At 33.9% G+C, this 22,938-nt stretch overlaps 1 protein-coding gene across 1 annotated transcript in view; it reads right to left on the bottom strand.

Annotated features, from left to right (window-relative positions):
* DNER (delta/notch like EGF repeat containing) overlaps positions 1-22,938 on the bottom strand; it is a 129,549-nt gene that overhangs the window by 31,965 nt on the left and 74,646 nt on the right. The window contains exons 5-7 of the mRNA XM_033005372.2: positions 19,591-19,736; positions 12,595-12,748; positions 7,108-7,221 (exon numbers count right to left, since the gene is read on the bottom strand). Coding sequence (XP_032861263.2) covers positions 7,108-7,221; positions 12,595-12,748; positions 19,591-19,736 — 414 coding nt within the window. The remainder of the gene's footprint in view (positions 1-7,107; positions 7,222-12,594; positions 12,749-19,590; positions 19,737-22,938) is intronic.

The raw sequence follows: 22,938 nt of genomic DNA, 5'->3' as shown, positions 1-22,938 counted from the left end.
GGAGAGCTTAAAAACAGGTACTGTGGAATCCTATATTAGAGGTCCCTCCTGTAGAAAGATAGCTGCATAACCATCAGAAACTGAAAAGAACGGAAACCCTAGAATCAAAAATCTAATTCCAGTAACGGTTTGCTGACAAATTAAAATATCCTGTACTGTCATCATAAAATCCCAGACAGATTTAAAAGAATCTGCAAGGACTTTTAACTGTTACCAGGAGGAGATCAGCAAATAAGTCCAGTGAAATCTCTACGCTAACTCTGAAACCGGATTAAAAAGGATCAAAGAGATCTGAGGTCACACAATGACACTAATGCTGCTTCACTACAACCTTTGCAATAATCTTCCCTACAAAGAGAAGCCTACTTGGCAGATGGCTAATGTTTCAAGTGACAAAGCACTTCAAGAACATATGCAGGTTTAAAATACACTAAAACATGTTGCCCTTGTGCTATCTTTGACTGCACTGTGAAATGTGTTTAGTTGATTCTGGAAGTTTAAATCTTATGTCTGAGTTAAATACCAAAAAATACTCAAAGCAGCAGTAGTTACACATCTGAGCTGAAGATCTTTTATTTTGGCATTTACTGAACGTACTTTTAAATCCATATCAATGAAATTATTGAAAACCAATAATGCAAATAATAAATTTGAAAATCAAATTCGGAGGTGTATTGATTGAAAACAGAATCAAATGCTAGAGGAAAAAAAAATAAAAATAAAATCAAGATTAGTTATCTGGGGATAAATATCCCCTGAACTTCAGGGGAACACTTGAGCTAACACAAACCCAACCATGCATCTAGCTCATTATTGGTGTAACAGGGACATGACTGAAACATAAAGACTACTGGGGATTTGACAGATCTGAATGCAAAATTTACCAAAGAAATAACACAAAAGAAAAAGGGGAAAGTCCATATTAGAAAATACTTATAGTGCTAAAAATACAGCACAATATTTGTGCTTACATGGATCAGACCATTTGGCTAGTTGTCAAGAAGAATAAATGTATTAAGTCAGGTGATATTCTTTATGTATTGATACAGGTCTTCAGGGCAGTGATAGAAACTAGATCAGAAAATGTTTTCAGAGATAGAAAATCTCTGGATAAAAGCCAGATTTCTCATCATGGTAGGATTTTAATTACTTGGCTACTGAAAGTAAAAAAGCCATGTATAAATCAAAGAAGTTAAACATTTTCTGAAGATACTGTACAAGTGCTTTTTATACAGTCTATGGAACAACCAACTTGCCTGAATGTTATGCTAGACCTAATGCCAAAAATTACACAAATGTGAAACATTAAGTCTGTGAATTGTTAGGACTCAGAATTACAAAACCTTTATATTTGAAACACAGGGATAAATATTAAAAGAAATACAGACAATTTATTATTTTTCCTATAGAAATTTGTTTTGTGAGGAAATACAAGATGTCTGATGGTATTTCAACTGAATTCTGTAAGGGGAAAAAAAGATACTCTTCATAAGGAAACAAGAAATTATTTATATGTTGTTTTAAGGTTTTGATTGAAATTCACCCTAGCTAAGTCTTTATGGATGCGCAGAAGCTAAACCTGTTAATGCATTAAGGAGAGGTCTATTAAAAGTAAGAGCAATTTGGGAAGATGCCAGGTAAAGACATTAGATTAGTAGAAAGTAACAGAAACTAAACACCCATAAAAATTTTTAATTAACAACAAAATGTTCTTCAAGTAAATTAAAGTCTCTTATGGTAATATGAAGAATTCTGCATTCTCTAATCATCAGTAACCTTGGGAATTCTTCCATACACAACAGCTGTGTGACCTAGTTTCCTGGAATCAAGATAATAAATAGGTTTATTGTACGTGAACCTAAAGAAGTTAGAATCACATCTGCAAGATATAATGCAGAAAAAGGCTTTTACATGAACAATGAAGCCTGGAAAAAGTGAAGACCTTCAAACTTAAACTATTCTTAATCTAGGCAAATAACTTCTGTTCTCTCAGTCAATTAAAATTCATGGTGACAATGTGCATTTTCTAGATGCCCTTGCAAATCAACACATATGAATCACAACTTAGCATCTCCCATAGCTGTCAAACTCTTTATTTTTCAAACCACAGAAACCACAATAAAAGCATTCATAAATTTGCTGCTTTCCAGTATTTCCAGAAATACCCACAGGTATTTTGGGGCACTTTTGCTCAGTGTGTTGCCTAGCTGTAGCTACTTGCAACTAGTCAAATCAAAATGTCAATAGTAAAATAAAATTGGTCCTGAAATGTGAATTTCAAGTAAACTGTAATCATAGCATGGTTTTCTATATTTCCTTCTACAGGATGGCTATGAAATCCATTATTGCTGATGACTATTCTTCAAAAATATATTAATCTGAATTAAAAGATTTCCACTTCTGTCAGAGCAGGTGACCTCCACTCAGAGACAGTAGTAAAATCCCAAGAATCCAAGCCAGTTTCATGTGCTTGGACAGGTGAATGCTTGCCTTTTTTTTTTTTTTTTTTTTTTTTTTTCCCAAAAAAGTCTTTCATTCTATCGACTTTAAAAAATTTGCACCTGTAAGGAACATATTAGCGAGACTTGCATTTCCTCATGACAGGATCAGGCAATTTCCATACTTAAAAAAAAAAAAAAAAAGCACAAAACCACAAACAAAAAAATAAAAAAAACTTTTAACAAATATTTCAATGAATTTAGTAACAGTGTAAGTAAGGATAACTAGTTTCTCCATCGCTGAATCATGTATTGCAATTACATTTGCTTATTCCAACCAGCTTTTTAAATGTTTCTAATTATTATTTTTATATTGAATTCCACTTCAGGGTGCTTTAGGAGTTTACATAACTTCTCAATGACTTAAAGAAAATTAAGTAATCAAATTTATAAATTGATGAGTAGTACCCCAGTCAACTCAAAGTGAATTAATATTACTGTCAATACAGTACACATTATTCATTACAATAAGTGGAAGAAAACTAGAGAAGATATTTAAGACTGATATGGGTATTTATGGAATCATTCTGAATATAAATTTCAAAGATCCATGTTCCGGTTGACAGCTGTTTACTATGTGTAGGTTTTTAGAATGTCTAGAAATTTCTTTGCATGATCCTATGAAGGTAATATTTTTTAAATGTGTGTTTATTAACATGAAACTGTAAAGAAGATGATCAAAGATCCCTACCCCATTGTAAGTACACCATCCCAAACATCCATTTCACAATAATAAACAGTTAAAATTTTGAACAATTTCTTCAGTCCTCAATATTGCTTAAGCTTCTTCACTATAAATTTGAGTATAAAATCCAATTTTCTCTTTAGTACAGGTCACTCAACAACTTCAGATAGCAGTTTATTTTCTGATATATTTTGGACATTAAAATGTCTATCTACAATGCATTACAGAAAATTGAATCTGCAAGCATAAAGAAATTTTCTTTACTAAAGGACTCTTAAGAGAGTAAAATTGTCTAAAGAGTAATCATGTAATATTCATATCTGATCTAGGCTGCTTTTTCATTGCCTCAGATCTCGCCTTCTGTAAGTTATCACATGCTTTTTTCATGAACCACAGATATCATTTATGAAAGAAATGCACAATCTCGAGATCATTCCTCATTGTTTCCATCTCGATGCTTTTTCATTGCCTCAAATCTCACCTTTTGTAAGTTATCACATGATTTTTTTCACATTTCAGATATCATTTATAAAAGAAATGCACAATCTCGAGATCATTCCTCATTGTTTCCATCTCGTTTCTTTTTCTGCCATCTTTTTCTTTTCCCTTTGTGATACTTTCTATCTTCTCATACCTTCTTCAGCCTAACCACATTATATCTCCAGTCTTTTTACACATATATAAGCTCCATGGCTACCTTTTCCCCACTGTGCTGAATTAGCACTTCAGAAAGAAAGGCCTCTTCTCAACAAGCAATTACTATTAAGCACAGCAGAACAGCAGCAGACCAAGCTACCTCACTTAAATTAGAAACCTATCATGCGTTTTTGTTAGTTTTTTTTTTTTTTTATGGAAAAGTTAAAGACATGCTAAAAATAGCAAGTCTGTAAATTATTGCATCAGCAATCTTCAATTAACTATCTTTTGTTGTATTTACAAAAATAACTAAATCTCTTCAAAACCCAAACAAAGGCTCTCAAAATATGCCCCTATGAGAGGATAATACCTCAAAGGAAGAAAGAAGAATCATGGGAAAGGCAGTCATTAGTAAATTTAGACAATACTTTTTGTTAAATCAACCCTTTCTTTCCCTCCACAAAATATCTGAATTCCTGAGCTTGCTGGCATTAGTAGATCTTCCAGAACAGGATGGAAAAGCGACATATTATTACCCAATACACCCATTAGGCTACTCCAGATCAATAGCACTGGCCCTTGCAGACAGACTGTGTCACTGCTGCATCAATGCTCTCCCCTCTTTACGGTGAGGACATCAGTGGGAAGTGCAGCTATGCAACTTCATGGGAAGCCTTCACTCTCTGAAACAATGGTCATTATTAGGGAGTCAGGGAAAACTTTTGGGGCTGCTGATGAGTTATCCCAGGCTCCCAGAAGAGCAACCATGCACACAAGATGGCATTTGTTCCTGCAAACCTAAGAATGATTTTCTCCTGTCCAAGTGACTGAGAATCAGACATGGCACATACAAAACTATTCTTTCTAAGGGAAATAACCCTGGGCAGTCCAGAAAGTGGTTCATGAAACTTTCTATCCCATCCAAACACTTTTTCCACATTGGAAATAATGCAGATCACTGTATGAAAACTGGTTTTAGTGAGAGTTGTAAATGTTTTTCAGTAAAACGTTTTCTTGTGTTGCTCCACTGTTTTCTGAAAATTTTTATACCATGTAAGCATGTTAGATACATAAATAATCAGGGTAACGGCTCTTCCCCCAATTCTATCCTTGCTCTATAACATGGTTGTTCTTGGAAACATGGAAATGATACTCGGAGACTAGAACTGGTAACTGCACAAAAAGTTTCATACAGGTGACCCAAAAAGCATGCCTGACTATCAACAAAGTTTGTGAGCAGAGCAACTCTTGAAGTTGCTAAATAATTATAATTTTTTTTCCTTTCCTCTGAAAGGGTCAAAAGGCAAATCATATCTTCAAGGAAAGTCCAGAAACCATAGAAAACTAAGACTCCAAGCAGAAAAAGAGCACAGTTTTGTAACACATAATAAGAACAGAAGTGCCAACAAGCAAAAATACCAGAACACTGAGAAAATGGTACCAATGTGCCTAGAAGGAAAAACAGCAAAGCATACAGCCCAAATATTAAGATACTACAACAGCACCAGAATCAGCCTACTTAAAGCAGAGCACACACCAGAAACAATAGGAAAGCTATCAAAACACAAATATGGATCAGTGGCAAAGAAAGGAGCAGAAGATCAGTACTCAACTCACAAAACAGGCAACAAGACTGTAGGACCAAGTGGCATAACACAGAGGTACCCATACATGAGCAAAACTGAGAACAGGGAAGAGCAAATAGCTTGGTTCTCCTGCAGCAGAAAAGCTGCTATCAGTGAGAATGATGCACATCAAGCAGTGGCACATCAGATAACCTCTCCATCACCCTCTTTGGGGAGAACAGCTCTGGAGGGAGATTAAGGGAAGGTTTTCCTCTCCCATGTGTCCCATGCAGCGCGGGGCCCTTGGTGCGCTTGCAGCATTGCTGTCGGCAGCTGTGCCAGGGCCTGGAGGCCAGGGCAGGCTGGCAGCCTGCCCCACTCCCCTGCACAGGCTAATTCCCCCTGGCATGAGCTCCCTGAGGAGTGAGCAGCCACAACCACGCACAGCAACCAAGGCATAAATACCTTTAAGCAGGGCACTGAAGAGCTATGCTACAAAGCACCCTATCCCAGCCGCAGCACCACAGCACGCCCACAGCAGAGGATGGGTGATGTGGCCATCAAGGAACCTCAACCCACCAGTAACCCTGTCCCATAGCCAGCATCTCAAATGGCAGTAGGAGAGAAATTGAGACATGGTCAGCATATTCCTTAATAGGTCTTCAGGAACAAGCAATTAAGGTATGCCACACAGAGAAACAAATATTGCAGTTCTAAACCAACCAAAAATCCCAGTAGCTACTCTTCCAATAATTTACTATTGGAATGATCATTTCCTAAAAAACATCCTTAAAGATCCTTGAGCAGATTTCCTAAGAAAAATGCAAGTAAATTATTGATCAATCAGTCTAAAGAAATTACAAATAATCTTCATGATTAAGCAAGTATATATTACTGGAGCAGTTAACAAATACTTGTACCCTTAGATCAAGCATAAAGTGCTGGCAGAATAAAAACAACATCTGCAGATCAAGTAAGAACAGAAATATAATTAGTTCAAGGTTTTAATCTTAATTATAAATAACTAGTAGAAGGCTTCATAATTGAGAGCTTTCACTCCTGATAATTTTTTAATGAGCGATTTATGCATCTGCCATTCCAGTCAGTAAATTGTTACGAAAGTATACACCAGCATCGGGATGTCCTCATTTCACATAGTTACATCTACAGTGTTCACCAGTGCAAATCATTGAAAGGCTTTTATGTAGAGAAAGGAATGAGTCTAAACAGAAAGGAGACTGAATTAAAACTCGGGGGGGGAGGGGGGGATTGAAATAATTCCTTTAGTTTTGAATTCTTGCTCTTACACACAATGTAGCCAACTAACACATATGCAGAAATATGCAAATACTACAAGGGAGGCATCTTTTTCTCACACATTTACTGGACAACACAAAAATCAGACCACACTCTCCTCAGATTCACCTTTCTCACAGTGCTGAAGTCTGACTTCTGTAGAGGTGCCAGAGAATAAGAGAACATTTCTGTACTACATATACACTGAAACATTAAGATCCTACCATACTTCATATACTGTTGCTGATTATATAAAGATTTCTCATCTGTTTTTTTTTTTTTTTTTTCAGCCTGCAATTATGGTCTAAGGCACAATTTTAAAAATATTTAAATATATATATATAAATATATAACTGAAAATTTAGACGAAGTATGCCCTGCAAAACACCAATTTGTATGAGTTACTAGATAGGTATTTGCTGTTTACCTTCTGGGCACTGACAACTGAATCCATTAATGTTGGATGAGCAGGTACCTCCATTTTGGCATGGCTGCTGGATGCAATGATCAATCTCTGACTGGCACAGCTCTCCAGTGTAACCTACAAAACAGCACACAACAATCAGAAAACAGAGCAAAAATGAGGTATCATCACTAAATGTATTACTAGGTCATTCAAGCTGTACTGTTAGTTTTCTTGAATAAAATTAACCAAAGTAAGAAATAGAATTCAGGACAGTCTTCTAATTTCTTATAAAATGAGATTTTTTTTAATTGGAACCTATACTTCTCACTGAAGAAACATAAATAAGTAGTGGAAATCTAGAGATTATAACAACTGTATTTTACCCCAACAGCAATATTCTGACAGCACTAGCGATAATGGAGGTTGGTGCTGGGTGCTTATCAGCTCCCCATATTACCACAAAAGAAGCAATTATTGAACTGTTTTCAAACACATCTTGAATTTCAAGTCAATAATCTTTAGCAAGACTTTAAACAAGACTTGACATTATGAATTATTTGTGCATATGCTGAATGACTGTCATTTGCTCCTATTTCTGGGCTTCAAAAAGAGTGTTTATTTTAAGTGGGAGCTGTGAAGAACTGCTCAGAACAGTTGCAAACTCCTCCAAATAAGCTCCTGTAAGTTCACAAGCTACAGATTGTGTGTACTGTACTATTTGACCATAAGTTTGCTTTGTTCCATATGTCTGATGTCTATAACACATCCCCAAAAAATGAACAAACTTATGAAATCTAAATTATTAAACACTCCAAACAAATTCCTTAACAAATACTACACATTGCCCTTTCTAATTTTTATTCACCTCCAAGAAACTATCCTGGATGCATGACTGAAGGAGAAACTACATGTTACACACAGAGGCATTTTGCTTTTTAAAAGGAACACCACATAAAATTGTAAATATCTTCCATAACAAGCATGTTTAACACAATGGGTGCTGTAAAGACCCGTAAGCTATGACTAGGTACCACTGTTAATACAGTGCTATGAACAGCTGTCTAAGAGAAAGACACCAAGGTGAGATAAAAGGTATGCCTGGACTAGGATTTTGCTTATGTAGAGCAGAAAAAGTAAAAGAAGGGGGGGAAAAAAAAAAAAAAAAAAAAAAAAGGAAAGAAAAAAAAAAGAAAGAAAATCTTACTTTGATTAAATAATTATTTTTAATACAATCAAAATCAACATTTATAAGTCTTTTGGACAGACTAATATCTATACCTGTTCAAATCTATTGATGTCACCATAAAATAGCTCTCAACATAGATTGTTATATTTAGAGTTACTAGAGCACTACTAAAGAAAAAGATCTGTAAGATTTTCCTCTCTGTGTACCTTACTATTTTTATATGCTGTAGGGAGCTAAATTATGATGCCATTTTCTGCAGTGCAAAACCTGGAAAAAGAAACTCTGTTGTATATTGTTTCTGGATTAATGCCCATAAATTACCTAAACTGGAGAAAAATAATGAGGTTGAAAACCAGAACTGTGCTCTCATGAGGTAGCTCCTCTGGACCAGACTGAGGTATTTGGAGGGATATCAGCCTCACTCTGGATAACTAGTGATTTTCTGTAATTCTAATTGGTCTCAAATTAACACAAAATCTACAAAATCAGCAATGAAGTCTAACAGAAGACTACAACTGATTTATTTCATCTATAGGCTTCATATTTTTTCATGTTCTCACATTCAGCTGATTATTTTATGAATCATAACACAGTATTGAATATGCTTAACTCATTTAAACATTTTTCCATCTTCAAACTGTTACCAAGTTTGTGAAAGCTAAAAACTACCCTGGAATTCAACATGTACCCAAAAGAATGTTTCACAGAAAGGCAGAGATGTCTGTGCTGCTCTGAACCTTGCTACAAGAACCTGACTTCCTGCAACTGTCGTTATAGCTTGAGGGGAAACACATCAGTGATAATATTTTATGTCAGTTTTACAAAAATAAATATGTCCCATCTTATTATCTATAGGGCACGTTTTTTCCATCTGAAACAGAATATGATTCTGGAATTTCATAGCAAATGTCGCAAGTGCTACAAATTAAGAGATGCTAAGCAATCACCATCAGTTTTCTGGCAAGACATTTTAAGAATCATTACACGTATTCATTTTGCACTGATACTTATCCTCATAATATTTCCTTCTATCAAGGTTTGGGAAACATGATCCTATTCACATACAAATATGTCTGAAACTTGCACATGGAGACACTTATGATAATTAAATGCTTATTTACCATTTTCTTTAATATTTTTCCATATGCAATTAATATTTTTTAGAAATTCATAACTATATGAAAACAGCTAGTTTTCCTGACTATTTTTTTATGTGTGGGCACAAATCTGGGGGGAAAATTTATAGGTAGAAACACAAGCCACTGAAGTTAACAATGATTAATATTGCACATTTGCTATTGAAAAAAAATCAAGAAAAATTCTTTTAAAAAAAACTTATCATCTAAACCCAAACATAATGTGGGGGAGCCATGGAGCACAACCTTTCAAGTTCCAGAACATAATAAATGAAGTTAACTATATAACGCTTACTGAATATTTACAGAGGGACTTGATCACAATGTCATTCAGAAGGGAAGACATCACATATGGAAATCAATTTAATTTCATCCCATCTATTGTAAGCTTTGTTTAATACCATAAAATGTAGGCAGGGTTTTGTAGAAGGAAATATTTAAAATTTTTACTTTTTCCCCCACTCCAATAGGAGCTAACAATTGTTCTAGAGACAAGTAGGAGAAACAATTATAAATATAATTTATGCCTTGTTATTGTTTAGAGAAATAGTTTTTAGATGGAAAGGATAAAATCCAAAGTTATAAGACAGTAATGACATCAATAAAAATATATTATAATTCCAAAATATGTAAGAGAAAAACACTTTCTTCAAGAAATTTTTATGATCTTAGACATTGATTCCTAGCATCTCAAAATCAATTTTTCTAAAGTTGTGTTAACACTTTATGAAGCAAGCAACTGAAATGCCTGTCCCCAATAGCAACTACATGTTTAACTCATAAGGATCTTTTAAAAATATAGAGAGGCCATATTAAAAAATACTTAAGCACTTATTGCAGATATCTAGGATCATAATAAACAAAAAACCCCTAGGATTTTGTATCATTACACAAGTAAAATAACATTTGCTTTATCAAGGCACTATAATTTCTAATATACCAATAGAAGCAGAACTATCAGAGACTTATCTAAGTTTAACAACAGGAATACGAAACTTATACATAAGTGGGAAATGCTACTCTGCAAAACTTAGCTGTACAACTTGAAAATATTAAGTTTTCCTAGTGGAAACACCCTTAGGCTTTACAATAAGTACATCAGAATTAAAATAAGTATTCCCCCCAAAGCTTTTTTTACACAACTAAAACCAAGAATTTTGAAGTATTAGAAAAACGGTTTGTGTTAAAAGTATGTTCCAATAAAAATTTGATCTAAGGGAATTCAGGCAGTTTTTAGAATCATTCTTGTATTTCTTCTGAGGTAGGGAATTTTAAAAAAGAAATTTAGCCTAACAGTACTTTTTGTAGAACAATTTCCAAGATAGCTATCTCAATAAAAGCAAACAACACAAAAATAACAAACACATTTTTTTCTTTTCTAATTGGAAACTACTTGTCAAAATCCAAAAGAATTCTGAATCAACCGTATTCAACATGACTGCAATGGTACAGATTGTTCAAACATTTGAAGCTTGTTCCACTCTTCTCCTATTTAAATCATTATTCAACTGCATTTACATATCTTGTTAAAGTAACAGTTGATCCTTTGGCAAATTTATGAAACAGAATAGAGTACACCTGTATAATAACTTTGTATCTTATTTTCAGATCAGTATAAATCCAGGTCATCATATAAAAATACAAATATAAAACCCTTTCTTGCTGCACATTCACTATAGTGACTTTAAGCAAAGAGAGAAAAAGTGGAAGTCCTAGAGGCAGAGGAAGAATAATTAAAAGGGAATCTTGGCCTTTGGAGAGAATGAAGGGAACCTTAATTTGCCATTGCTGATTTTCTTAACTGCAAAGGTCACAGAACAGTTCAGAGGATGGTCCATGGCAGCCACATTAAAGCATTACTTTCATCCACCTGCTTCCGGCTCAGTCATTCTTCAGGCTAGTACATACACATAATCTAGTGCATCTAGAAGTTTCTCTAGTCTGTGCTGACATGTGTTAGCGTAAATAATAAGAATATTTCCATCTCTAAAAAAATAACCAGAACACCCACCCCATGACCCTTCTCCAGGGCAGAATAAAGTATATATAAAAGGTACATGCAGCAATACATATTTAATGCACACAAATACCCACCCACTATTAAAGCCAGTCAATAATCATTTAGACACAACCACTAGAAATCTGACTAAATCATCCATTTCTCCATCTGATTTTCATGATATAGCGTTTATTTTCTGCAGATTTTAGGGTCTATTCTGGAAATATCTTCCTTTTTTTGTTTGTTTGGGGTTTTTTTCTCTTTTTTTTCTTGTTCAGATAAGTCCCCTTTCTCTCTAATATCAACTGACCAGTACTACAGAAGTGAACATGTACAGTAAAAATATTTGTAGGAAGCAAAATAAATTACTTGCTGTCGATCCTAATCTTAGCGAAATTATTTTAAAATAATTTTAGAAAATACATATTTAAATAACTGTTCTATTATGATAACTGAGTTTGGGTTTGAAATGTAAAGTTCAGATAGTTTAGTTTTCTATAATAGCCATTTAGGTTTTTTGCATCAGCATATATCTTTAATTTACCCTCCAGCATATGACCATCATATTTAGTTTCATTTTAATTTCAATTTCAATTAAGATGTCTATATTCATTTGATCAAATTTTTAAAGCAAATATTCTTAAATTAACTTCAGAGAACTCAGACATTTGTTCATTAATCAAACCCACAAATTACTCATCTGAGTTTATGAATTTTTTGAAATATTTCAAAATTTAAGTTAATTCTGAGGAACGATCCAACAACTGCGTAGCATGGAGAGAATTTACTTCCATTTGACTGGTGCAGCTGAAGAGTTTACTAGTTACAATGGAAGCATGTTTACTGATAGGTTAGTTATAATGTATACTTAAAATCTATATTGAAAAGAAAAAAAAAAGATTAAGAAAAAGCTGATGAAAACTAAATTTTGGTCATCTCTTCTTAGTAGGTAAGGTTCTATTAGTTATGAATAATTCACTCATTAAGTCATGGTTCAGATGTATGATTTCAATGGCATTTTTCCCAGATGAAGATTCTTCCACAGCCTTCTAAACACTGACTTCTTGTTTTTGTTGTACTTTCCTTCTTTCCTTGTATCTGAGGTTGCACAGTTCACTGCTCTGCAAAAGATATGCACCGAATGTTATAACCAAACCACATTATGCAAAACGTAATACAAAACCTACCAGCCAGGCAGCTGCAGGTGAAATTGTTGCTGTCATGTTTCTGTGCTACATCGATGCAGGTTGCATTGTTCTGGCAGGGCTGGCTCTGACAAGCATCAAATTCTTCACACAGGGAACCCTGATACTCATCGTCGCAGTCGCAAAAAAAAGTTACCTAAAACCAAACACAACATGTACTTCGCGATAAATTTTTGAAGATTATGTTTCATTGAATACTCTACCGAACAAAGATGTTTGTGTTTTTTTCCTGTTCATAACAACAGTAGCTGCCATAAATACATCAACTGTACAAAGTTACTCTTTGAAACACTAATACCAATTCTCTAGCAAAAATTTTTAATGATGTCGGGTAATTTCATCTAGATGAGGAGGCTGCAATCAGATCCCTAATATCTAAATCATTACAAATTTTTTCTTCCATTCCAGAAATTACATTTATAGGCTTGAATAACTGTCAGAATAAGTAATAGGCAGATTTACTGCACCAAAATCCTACTACAAAGATGCACCCTTTATGTGAAGGGCAGGGCTGGGGTCGCAGAGTCTCACTTCAGTGGTACTTCAATAGTGACACACCCCTTCAATTCTGTTAAAATATGTCTTCTCCTGAAAGTAGTTGTTACTTTTTCCAAACCCTACCGCTTAATAAAAGATCAAGAGCACCACACATTAAAGATTTAAAATACCTATAGTAGGCATGATATGGCACATTTTTGTTAGTAATAAAATAAGTAAAATGAGATGTTCAAAAAATCTTTAGGTCACTAAGATTGCCAAGGAAGTCTCAAAGAATGGAAGCAAGGAAAGCTCTCATCTAGATTAAATATCTTTGTTTCTTTGTTCATTAAACACTAGATGGCAACATCACTCACTCTCACATGTTTCAAAGACAGATCATTAGGGCTGGAACACAGCTGTCCCATGCACAAACATTGTAATGCAAAGTACAAAATGTGCATGGAACTAGAAACAAAGAGATGGTGTTAGTATTTTATCTTCTATTTTTACTCATTGCTTCATATGAATAAACAGCTGTGACTTAAGTGGAAAATAATAATCTTCATACAAGTAAAAAACTTCACTCATTAAAACCCAGATTTCATTCTTCCTTACAAATATTACACAGATAAAGTTTAAGCAAGAATTAATACTATACATCTCCAAAACCCAAAACGATGGCTGTGTTATTTATCAGGACTGCCAAAAGTCTGTGGTAAGCATATGGTCTATACATGTTCTGGTATTTAACCAAGCCTCTTCACATAAGAGCTCTGAATATTTCACACATTAGCAATGACAGGTTTCCAAACAAGGCTGTAGTTCAACAGAAAGGAAACACAGGCAAGCAAAACACAATCCAAATTATTATAATCACATAGCAAAGTAACTTACTTCAAAGATAATTCAAGCTACACAGTAAAGTAGCTAACAGAATGAAACAGATAATCACTTTTATTTAAGAACTAAACAATTTCCACATTTCCATACAGCATTGGTGGAAAACACATCAGCACAGGGATCACTTTGGTCCCAAAAGACAACAGCAATCACTGGTTCAAAATTAGTGTTGTCCTCAACATCTCACATCATTTGAGTCATGCAGTACCATTGCACATATACAGCATCAGGACCCAGGTAAATAGTGCACGTAAAAATGTTGCCTGTGGCATCCTTCACAGCTGTTCTAACTTATTGATACTACATTATGTTATTGACTTAAAGTGTCTGTTATCATTCTTGGAATGGAGTGTTGACTTTAGACTTAATACAAAATCAAGGTTGCTGCCTGTCTCAATAACTCACCTGTTCTGGATTAACAAAGTGAGAAAACATACTATGAAAAAAATGGCATTTTTTTCTTAAATTGACATGAGTAGAGCATGTGGAAAGATAATATGCACTGTACCTAGATTCTGGAGCCATTTAAAGAGAGCAGAGTCTTGATCTCATTTAAATGTGTTTCTGATCTTTGTATATGCACTGGAAATGAGAACAGGATTACCTATGTCTATCTGATGCTAAAGACATCCCTAAGCAAGAGATCCAACAAGTATAACATCCTTTCAAAGTTAACTCTGTCAGAACAGAGAGTTACCATGTTTGTTAGGCTCAGGTTCATGGTGGTTTTATGATAGATTTGAAAGTAAGATGCAAAGTACATCATTATCTGAACCATTCGTTGGAGAGGAAGGGAACGTCTGTACTGTCCACACAGACACAAACACCACAGCTCTGCCTGCACTAAAATCTCATCTTGAAACAATGGAAGCTGATTATTACAAAGTAAGTATTAATATATTTTAAAAATGCAGTGATCAGTCATTGCCTCAACAATATCAATGAAATAGAAAGTTAGGAAAAGTTCAAATAATACTCACACCTCTCTAAGAGTATGGTATAAATGGTATATATGTATGGTATATAATTTACCATAAAGTGTCATTAACAGAACAGGTTTTGAAAGCAGCAAAAGAAAAGCATTGTAACACTTCAAACTGAAATGTGCAATGACAGATAACAGTTCTGAGATGCAAACAAGTTATTCTGTAGAGAAGATTAGGTGTCATAGTTTTTATTAGGCATGTCATCTTCACTTTTCCCAAATGATACTATTATTTTTTTTTCCTCAGTAGATGACACGTGCTAACATATTTGAGGAAAACTAAGTCAAGAGGAAGCTACACACTGCCATAATGCTAGTATTGAAGCCACTATCTAAGAATTACAAAACAATCTACTATAAATAGACAGTTCATCGCTGTATTTTATTTGATTATGGGAGTGGAAATCTATAATATATCATTTTGGATGACAATAAAATAAATTCCTTAAAATAATTTATTATCCAATCTGTAAGTATCATATTATAAATATAGTTGGAATATAGTACCTTTATTTTAAGTAAGCAGAGTAATAAGGTGCTTATCAGATTCTAACTTTCAGACTAGAAATACCATAAAATCTCACCTTTTTTCTTTTAACTAAAGAAGCTGTTAAGGCGACTAGAACAAAATTAATGTCTACTTTTTCTCTTGCTGAGAATGAATTTCAGTATTTATTACAACTCACAGTGAGTTGCTATAATATTTGAGCAAAACATTGCTGAATGATAATTACATACTTTGTATTTAGGAGTATATTGTACTTAGGAAACTAAGTCCCATATGCAGGAGAGTATGCCTTTAGGTATACATAAGCTTTTTTTATAATTAGCCCTTCTACAAGGATAATCAAGTGGTTCTACCCCAAAGCTTCTAGCCCATACAGAAGACATGGAAATCATTACTATTCAATTCAATACACTATTTCTCAGTGCTGACAGCACCCAGTCATTTTTGTGTAAATCTTAAGGGTTCTAAACCTAGCAATAAAATTTCATATTTATATAATCAGCTCTTCCGTATTTTACATGGGAGGGCTGAAGTTACGGAACAAAGAAATCTGTGAAAGAAATCCCGATATGTAAGCAAAATTGTGGCACTCAAATCCAATGGATGGACAAAGTTCACTTTAAAATCCTACATCGAATCAGAAATTCACACCAAAAAAATCTCTCACTTTGGACTAATACCGAGATTTTTCTCTTCCATTCACAGCTAACTGGTTTGAGGACAAGTTATTCTGGTGTAAAGCTGAGTATGTGAATGTGAAGGTGGTATTGATATTGTGATGATGCCTATTGATATTGTGATAATGCCAAGACCAGTATTATCCTTCTGACACATTCCTGCTTCCATTGTAGAATGGCAAGCATGGCAACAAAGCAGAGGTACAAAGTTTATACAAAGGAAGGAAAAGGCATCACTTTGAATCAGCATCACCTCACTTCACAGAACTTTGTTCAAAGTGGTGAATTTCAGGTTTCCTTCAAAAGCAACAATAATTGAAAAAGAAACTCTGCCGTTAAAACTTTCCTTTTCATAGCCACACACTATAAAAAGCATCTAGCCGAGTAGAAGCTAAGTTAAGTATCAGTAAGGAATGAGTAAAATCTGGCCAAGACTTCCAGGTTAGTCCAGAATTAATTTGTTTATAGTTTTATGCACTCCACAGATAACAGTATGCCACTGCACTTGTATCACTGCAGATTGTTAATTACATTTAACTTTCCCATTAAGCAGATGTGTTACTACATTCTTTTACATTAAACTAGATTTGGAATAAAACTATGAAGTACATAAAAACACCAAGACAATCATTAATCTTCTTGGCACTGAAAGAAATTACTACAGTCAGCACAGCTCTTAGCTTGTTCTTGGTATTAGACCTTTTATGCATTCTTGTAAGAAGTTGCTTTCCATCCTGCAAGACTAGATTGTGCAAAACAGAATGAATTATAAAAACAAACAGAAAATCACAAAGATTATGGTATAAACCTAAAGAAAATTAAAGTTTCGGTTCTGCAAAAAGAAGTGCAGAAGATGAGTCTTGTGGGAAACCGACACAATGGTTGGTGCCTGTCAAGCATGTAATTTTGGCAACAGTCTGCTCCACCATTAGGGAAATCAAGATATTTTAGAGCGTATCTCACCTAGGATGAGCTAAACAATGGAAGAAACATCCTGCTTAATGAAACCTTCTATTTTTACCTATGTTGCTTATGCTGGGCCTGAATCAGTTTCCCAGGTGAAGTTACATTATGCAAATAGGCTAAAGAGTAGGGAAAACTGACAGATTTAAAAAAAAAAAAACCACTATGGATGAACAGACAACATGACATTTTTTTCTCCCTGGAGTAGGAAGCTGGACATAAATTATCTACATTTTGAAACACTGTATCTGAAGTTTTTAGTGAGTCACCCCAGCCCAGCAGGCTATCTGGCATCGGTTTGATGGCAGTCAAGGAGATGACTGGGGACATTCCTCATTTGTTCAAATTCTAGAAAATTCAAGAGCAGTTTGTGACAGTGAAAATAAAAGCAATTACAGTTCTGAAGTTAAAACTTTATTTGAAAGTAAGAGATATTGAGAATCCTGCTAATTCGTTGTCTGACTGCCATGAATTCATAGATACCTCTTCAGAAACAGACTTCAACATGATTTCTATGTCCCACAGCATCAGCCACAGGGGTGTCAGCTACAGCCTAGTGCATGTTACATCAAAAATACTACCTCAATAAATTTTCCTGTTATCAATCTTAGATTCAAAGAAAGAATAGGTGAAAAGATATGAACAATCCTAAACTTTTCTATTCATTTTCCAGGGAAAGCAACACAATACGTGTGCATGAGGGGAGTTCATTTATCACTAGCAGTTCTAGTTTTAATATATAAAACTCTTAATGTCAAGACTACAGGTGGGGACGTACAGGTACTAATTTCTCTTTTTTTGAGTGACTTAACAGCTCCTCTTTCTTGTCATAAAGTCAATCTGTCTTTCTTTTTAAAGATTATTTTATTTTACTTGTCATGTCTCAAAGATTTATAAGACATGGATAACTATTACAGGCTATATATGCCTTTTCCTTAACACAAAAAAGCATTAATGCTTCTGCATAGATATAGGAAGTAATTTATTTTTATTTTGTGACATATGACATGCAAAAAGAGAAAGAAATTAGTCATAAAAATAAACAACATGAAAAAATAGAAAAAATTACTATTTATCAAAGGTTTTAACTCTCAATTCGACAAAAAATGGAAAAAGAAAACATTTTGATATGCTGTTATATATAGTAAATTTGAATATATTATTTAAATAAATCAAATTCAAGATTCTGAACTTATAAAATAAAAATGTTAAATATAGTAAATCAGAAAAACTAAGCTGGACTGTGAAATAGGACACTATCTGAATGAACAAGTTATTTAGATACCAGACATCTGGTATGGTAGAGTAGTATGCACTTCTAAACGTATCTTGCAATAACTGCATTCATACATTACCTCAAGCATTTGAAAATTTCATTTTTGAGAAATAAAATAGATAATTATTCCAGATGTTAGCACTGCCATGCATATATAGATTACTGTAGAAATTTAATTATTGTTGTTATAATTCAAAACGTCATTTTTCTATCAAACATGCTTATTGAGAATTTAAATCAGAAAATGGTAGCAGATGAACTAACAGTGAATTCCCTAAATATGCCAAATTTTCTGTGCTCACAGCAGGCTCACAGCTGTTAATATTTACTCAACAGTTACTATTGCTTTTATCTCCCAAATGAATATTAATAAAACCAAATATTAGCTGTGCATATTTGTGTTGTAAATAACTTTTAATCCATGAAATAAAATCAACACCTATGGAAGGTAACAGAGAATACAGGATCTTATTCACAGAAGGCCAGTCTGGTTTTGTAAAAGCAGTATACAGACCACAAATTTTACATACTTGGTTCTAATTTTCTAATGTTCCTGCATCGCACAAAAAATTCACAGTGGCCACTGGAATTGCTGTCGCCACTGTAATCGCCCAATATAGTATTATGTAAAGGAGAATGCTGTACAGGAAAACTTCCAAACACTACAAAATTACTCCATTCTGTTTCTCCTCATAATTATGCTCAGATAATTCCATTGCACTGATTAGTGATTTCTGAGTGAGCAGTTATTGAGATATGGAAGTACTAGATTAAATCAGACCTAGAACCAAAAGAAGGTTGAAGACTTAAACTGAAACACACTGGTCTGGAGATTGGGGATCTCAAGTGCCCACCTACATGCTCCCCATCTCATATAGAATATTCTCTTATAATGACAGCAAGATGAAGTATACATTACATTACACCTGATTTGAAGAACTGCTTTAATTGCTAGGGCAGGATATGAATCTTCACATCTCATATCAGTTATTTTCTTACTTTAAGTGCTTGATTTTTAGTAATAGCAAATAAATATGTTGTTACTATTCAGTAACATCTGTGAGCTTTAGAAGCTTATTACACAGCAGCAAGGTATGCACACACGCAGAGGACCAAGTAAAATTTACCCTGTGTTTATATTGTCATGGAATTTCCGCACTACAGGAAAGTCTTGATAAGTTCACCTTACCTCATCTGGTTTGGTAATACATTTTCCTTTCCCCGAACACTGGAAGTTATCTGAATGGCTTCCCACAGGCATGCAGGTACTGACTTTCACTATCACAGTCAAGCGTAGGGCCACAATGCACTTAGTAACCGAATCATTCAAAAAACCTTAAAAAAAAAAATAATTCTTACCATATGAGAAAATACACTAATACATATCAATGCTCTACTGCTAGACAAACAAACAAAACTGATTTGAAAGAAACTGTCAACTAAGAACATCATTGTTCATATTTCATGCACATCTATTTAATTTTAATGCATGTAAATACAAATTAGAATACAGTTTGAAAACAGACACTCATTGTATTGGTTAACAAAAGAAAGGCAGGCTGGTGAAACAGATCTACATCCAGAGCTCTAATCTGCTATCATTTTTTAGATCTCAAATAATAAAATGCTTTTATCTTCTATCTTTTTGATAAGTTAAAAATATATTTCTTTAAGTTTTTTAATGACAAGGAATATTATAATCAAATTCAGTGGAGAAAAATGTTTAATTTATAAAAGTTACTTCAAAGTTAAGAAACACACATCATAAACTGCATCTACATTGGTAGCAGATGGACAATCTCTTTAGCTGTATTTTTTATGAAGTTTGTAAGAACATACATACACAACTTGAGAGCAGTTCTTTGTATTTTGTAATACAAGTATTCTTGAATGTCTGATCTAATCACTCTGTAAGGTGATATATCAGGTATAGATGAACAAAACATGAAAATGGGAACATGTGATAAGGAAGAGGAAAATTCATTAATCTCTGGCTAGCACCTATAATTGCATGGAACTAAAACACACTGGTGCATAACAACATCCTTATCGTCCATATTCCTAACAGATGTACCTGGGAAAAAAAAAATAAATGAAAGGAGGAAAGACACAATGAGTCACTTGTGCTCAAATTGCATTGTTTCCCCACAGTGATTAGACTGCTGGGTTACAGCTCTTGTGTGTGGCTTCAGTTAGCTATTTCGTTCTGGAAGCTTGTAGCAGAATAAATGTGCAGTGACATAAAAAGTGTGGGCTTGGTATACTGTATATAATGTATGCAGAATACATGTATTAAAAAAAAAGAAAAAAACAAAAGCAAAAAAACCCACCAAAAAAAAAAAAAAAACAAACAAAACAACAACAACAAAAAAAACACAAAGAAACAAACAAGATCCATCTATAATTGTGAAACTTAAATTTGACTTCACTATCCTTAATGTCAGTAGACTCCCAAGGGTCTAAGAGTGTTTGTAGTATCAGTATGGAAAGGTACAGACACAGAACCATTGCAAGATTACACTTTTCTCTAGAAATTAATAGCAAGAGAATTTAAGTAAAAATGCATGCTTTTTAAAATCCAAATATCTTTAATTTTAAAAAGAATGACAGTAAATAGATGCAGGAATTGTATGGCATCGAATGTTTTCTCTAATATTTTCCACCTTAAATTCTAAAATCCATTTACAGCCTAAACCTCAAAGAAATCTCAAAGACACAGTCTAGCTTCTTGCATTATAGACTGGCGATAGTGCAGTATTTAGTCCGGCAGAATAAAATTAGTACAAGATAATATTTATAATGAACAGTAATAAAGCAAAGTTTCATGAAACATTCTGAACTTCAGGTGAATTCTCTTTCCAGGACAGCTGCTAAACATTAACTTTGTTCTGCATATGAAAATGTCAAGCATGATTAATTCTACAAATTCCATAGAAAATCATATGGAAGACTTCCATTCTTTGTTCTTCATTTTTAGATTTCACTTTTTAAAATGCTGCATCTTTTAAACAATCAATTGCCTATGCTAGAAACAATGACTCCTAAACCATAGCTTCAAAGCAAGAAAATCTCATGTCAATATAGATGTAGAGGATATACTCTGACATGACAAGTTACCTAAATATCCTAAAAGATCAGAATAATATAAAAAAAAAAAAAACAACTACAACATATTGGGTATAGTTCCAAACGTCTAATGGTCTGTTTTGGTTAGTGAAGATTATTGTAATCTGCTGACCTCTTCAAAGCAAGCCAATTTATTCTGGCCTTAATACACACTCCATTTTTAACCATCTGTTCAAATATTCATCCAGAATTATTTCCTTTAACAACTGAATGCAATTGTCACTGGCAGTCATGCAATTATATGTGAATGCTTGCAAGACTGTGGTATTTAGAAAATGTCTTTGGGTTCACATTTTCTTGTCTGAAGCAGATTGTTACATATTCTTCAGGACAGTTCCCTAAAGTAATATTAAAATCAACCTTCTTTGTACTTTGAATCCTGTTACTATTTTGGTATCAAAAGCCCTTAGGCAAACCACTGGAAAAAAAAAAAATCATTATTCTCACTGGAATGCCACGGATTTTCCTGTAATTTCTAATTATCTCATCTGATTTCTAAATACTAGAAAAATAAAAACATGGATATTTATTTTCACTCTATAGAAGTTGCATACAACTTTCTGAGATCTCTAGGTTTTAAGGCTAAAAGAAGCTTGCCTGATCATGTAAATATGACTCCCTGATTAACTCAGGTCATAGCACTTCAATTAATTCCTTCTCCAATTCCCATAACAGCAACTGAACTAGAGTGAGTTTTAAGTTCTATTTTAAAATTCTAGGTAGGAGAATACTTTCAGAAGCATGCTTACAGCTCCCTTCATCTAAGGTCTGGAGAAAAACATTACAGCTGTTTATATCAAAAGGTAATTCTGTTCATTTTAACCTTGCTAGTTTTCTAAAGCTAGTTAAAATATAATGACATCATAGCATTTTAAGTTGAAGCATGCAGGGTTGAGCTATTTACAGTAATATTACAGAAACAATTTTAAGGCCTAATAAATCATAATATGATATGAGTAGTCATTTAGATTACAGAGAAGCCATTTTCAAGATTTGTGCACACACATCTGATAGCCTGAGAAATGCCTGCATGATTTCATTGACAGTATGCGTGGTAAAATACACTATAGCTCATTCCACCCTGGTAGCTTCACATACTTACACCTAGGAGCACAAAGGATGTATGCTCCTGTTTCTCTCACAGCAGGAAAGTTAAGAATGAAAAATAAGGAATAAAGTCAAAATAAATGACGACAGGTGTCATCATTGTGTCCAGGTGCTTTCAGCAAAATCACATCATACCATTCAGATTACCACTACACAAATGTTAATTGATTGATTGTTGATTTTCTAGATTACACAAACTGATTTGTTGCATTTGCAAGACCCACTTCTGAACAATACCTTACTTCTATGCATGGCAGACTGAGGTCAGCAAGCTGGTCTGTAGTGGAATGCCAAAATAAAGAAG

Source organism: Tyto alba, unplaced genomic scaffold (genome assembly GCF_018691265.1).
Source record: "Tyto alba isolate M040663 unplaced genomic scaffold, T.alba_DEE_v4.0 Super-Scaffold_10, whole genome shotgun sequence".
NCBI lineage: Eukaryota > Metazoa > Chordata > Aves > Strigiformes > Tytonidae > Tyto > Tyto alba.
This window is presented reverse-complemented; position numbering and strand designations above follow the sequence as displayed.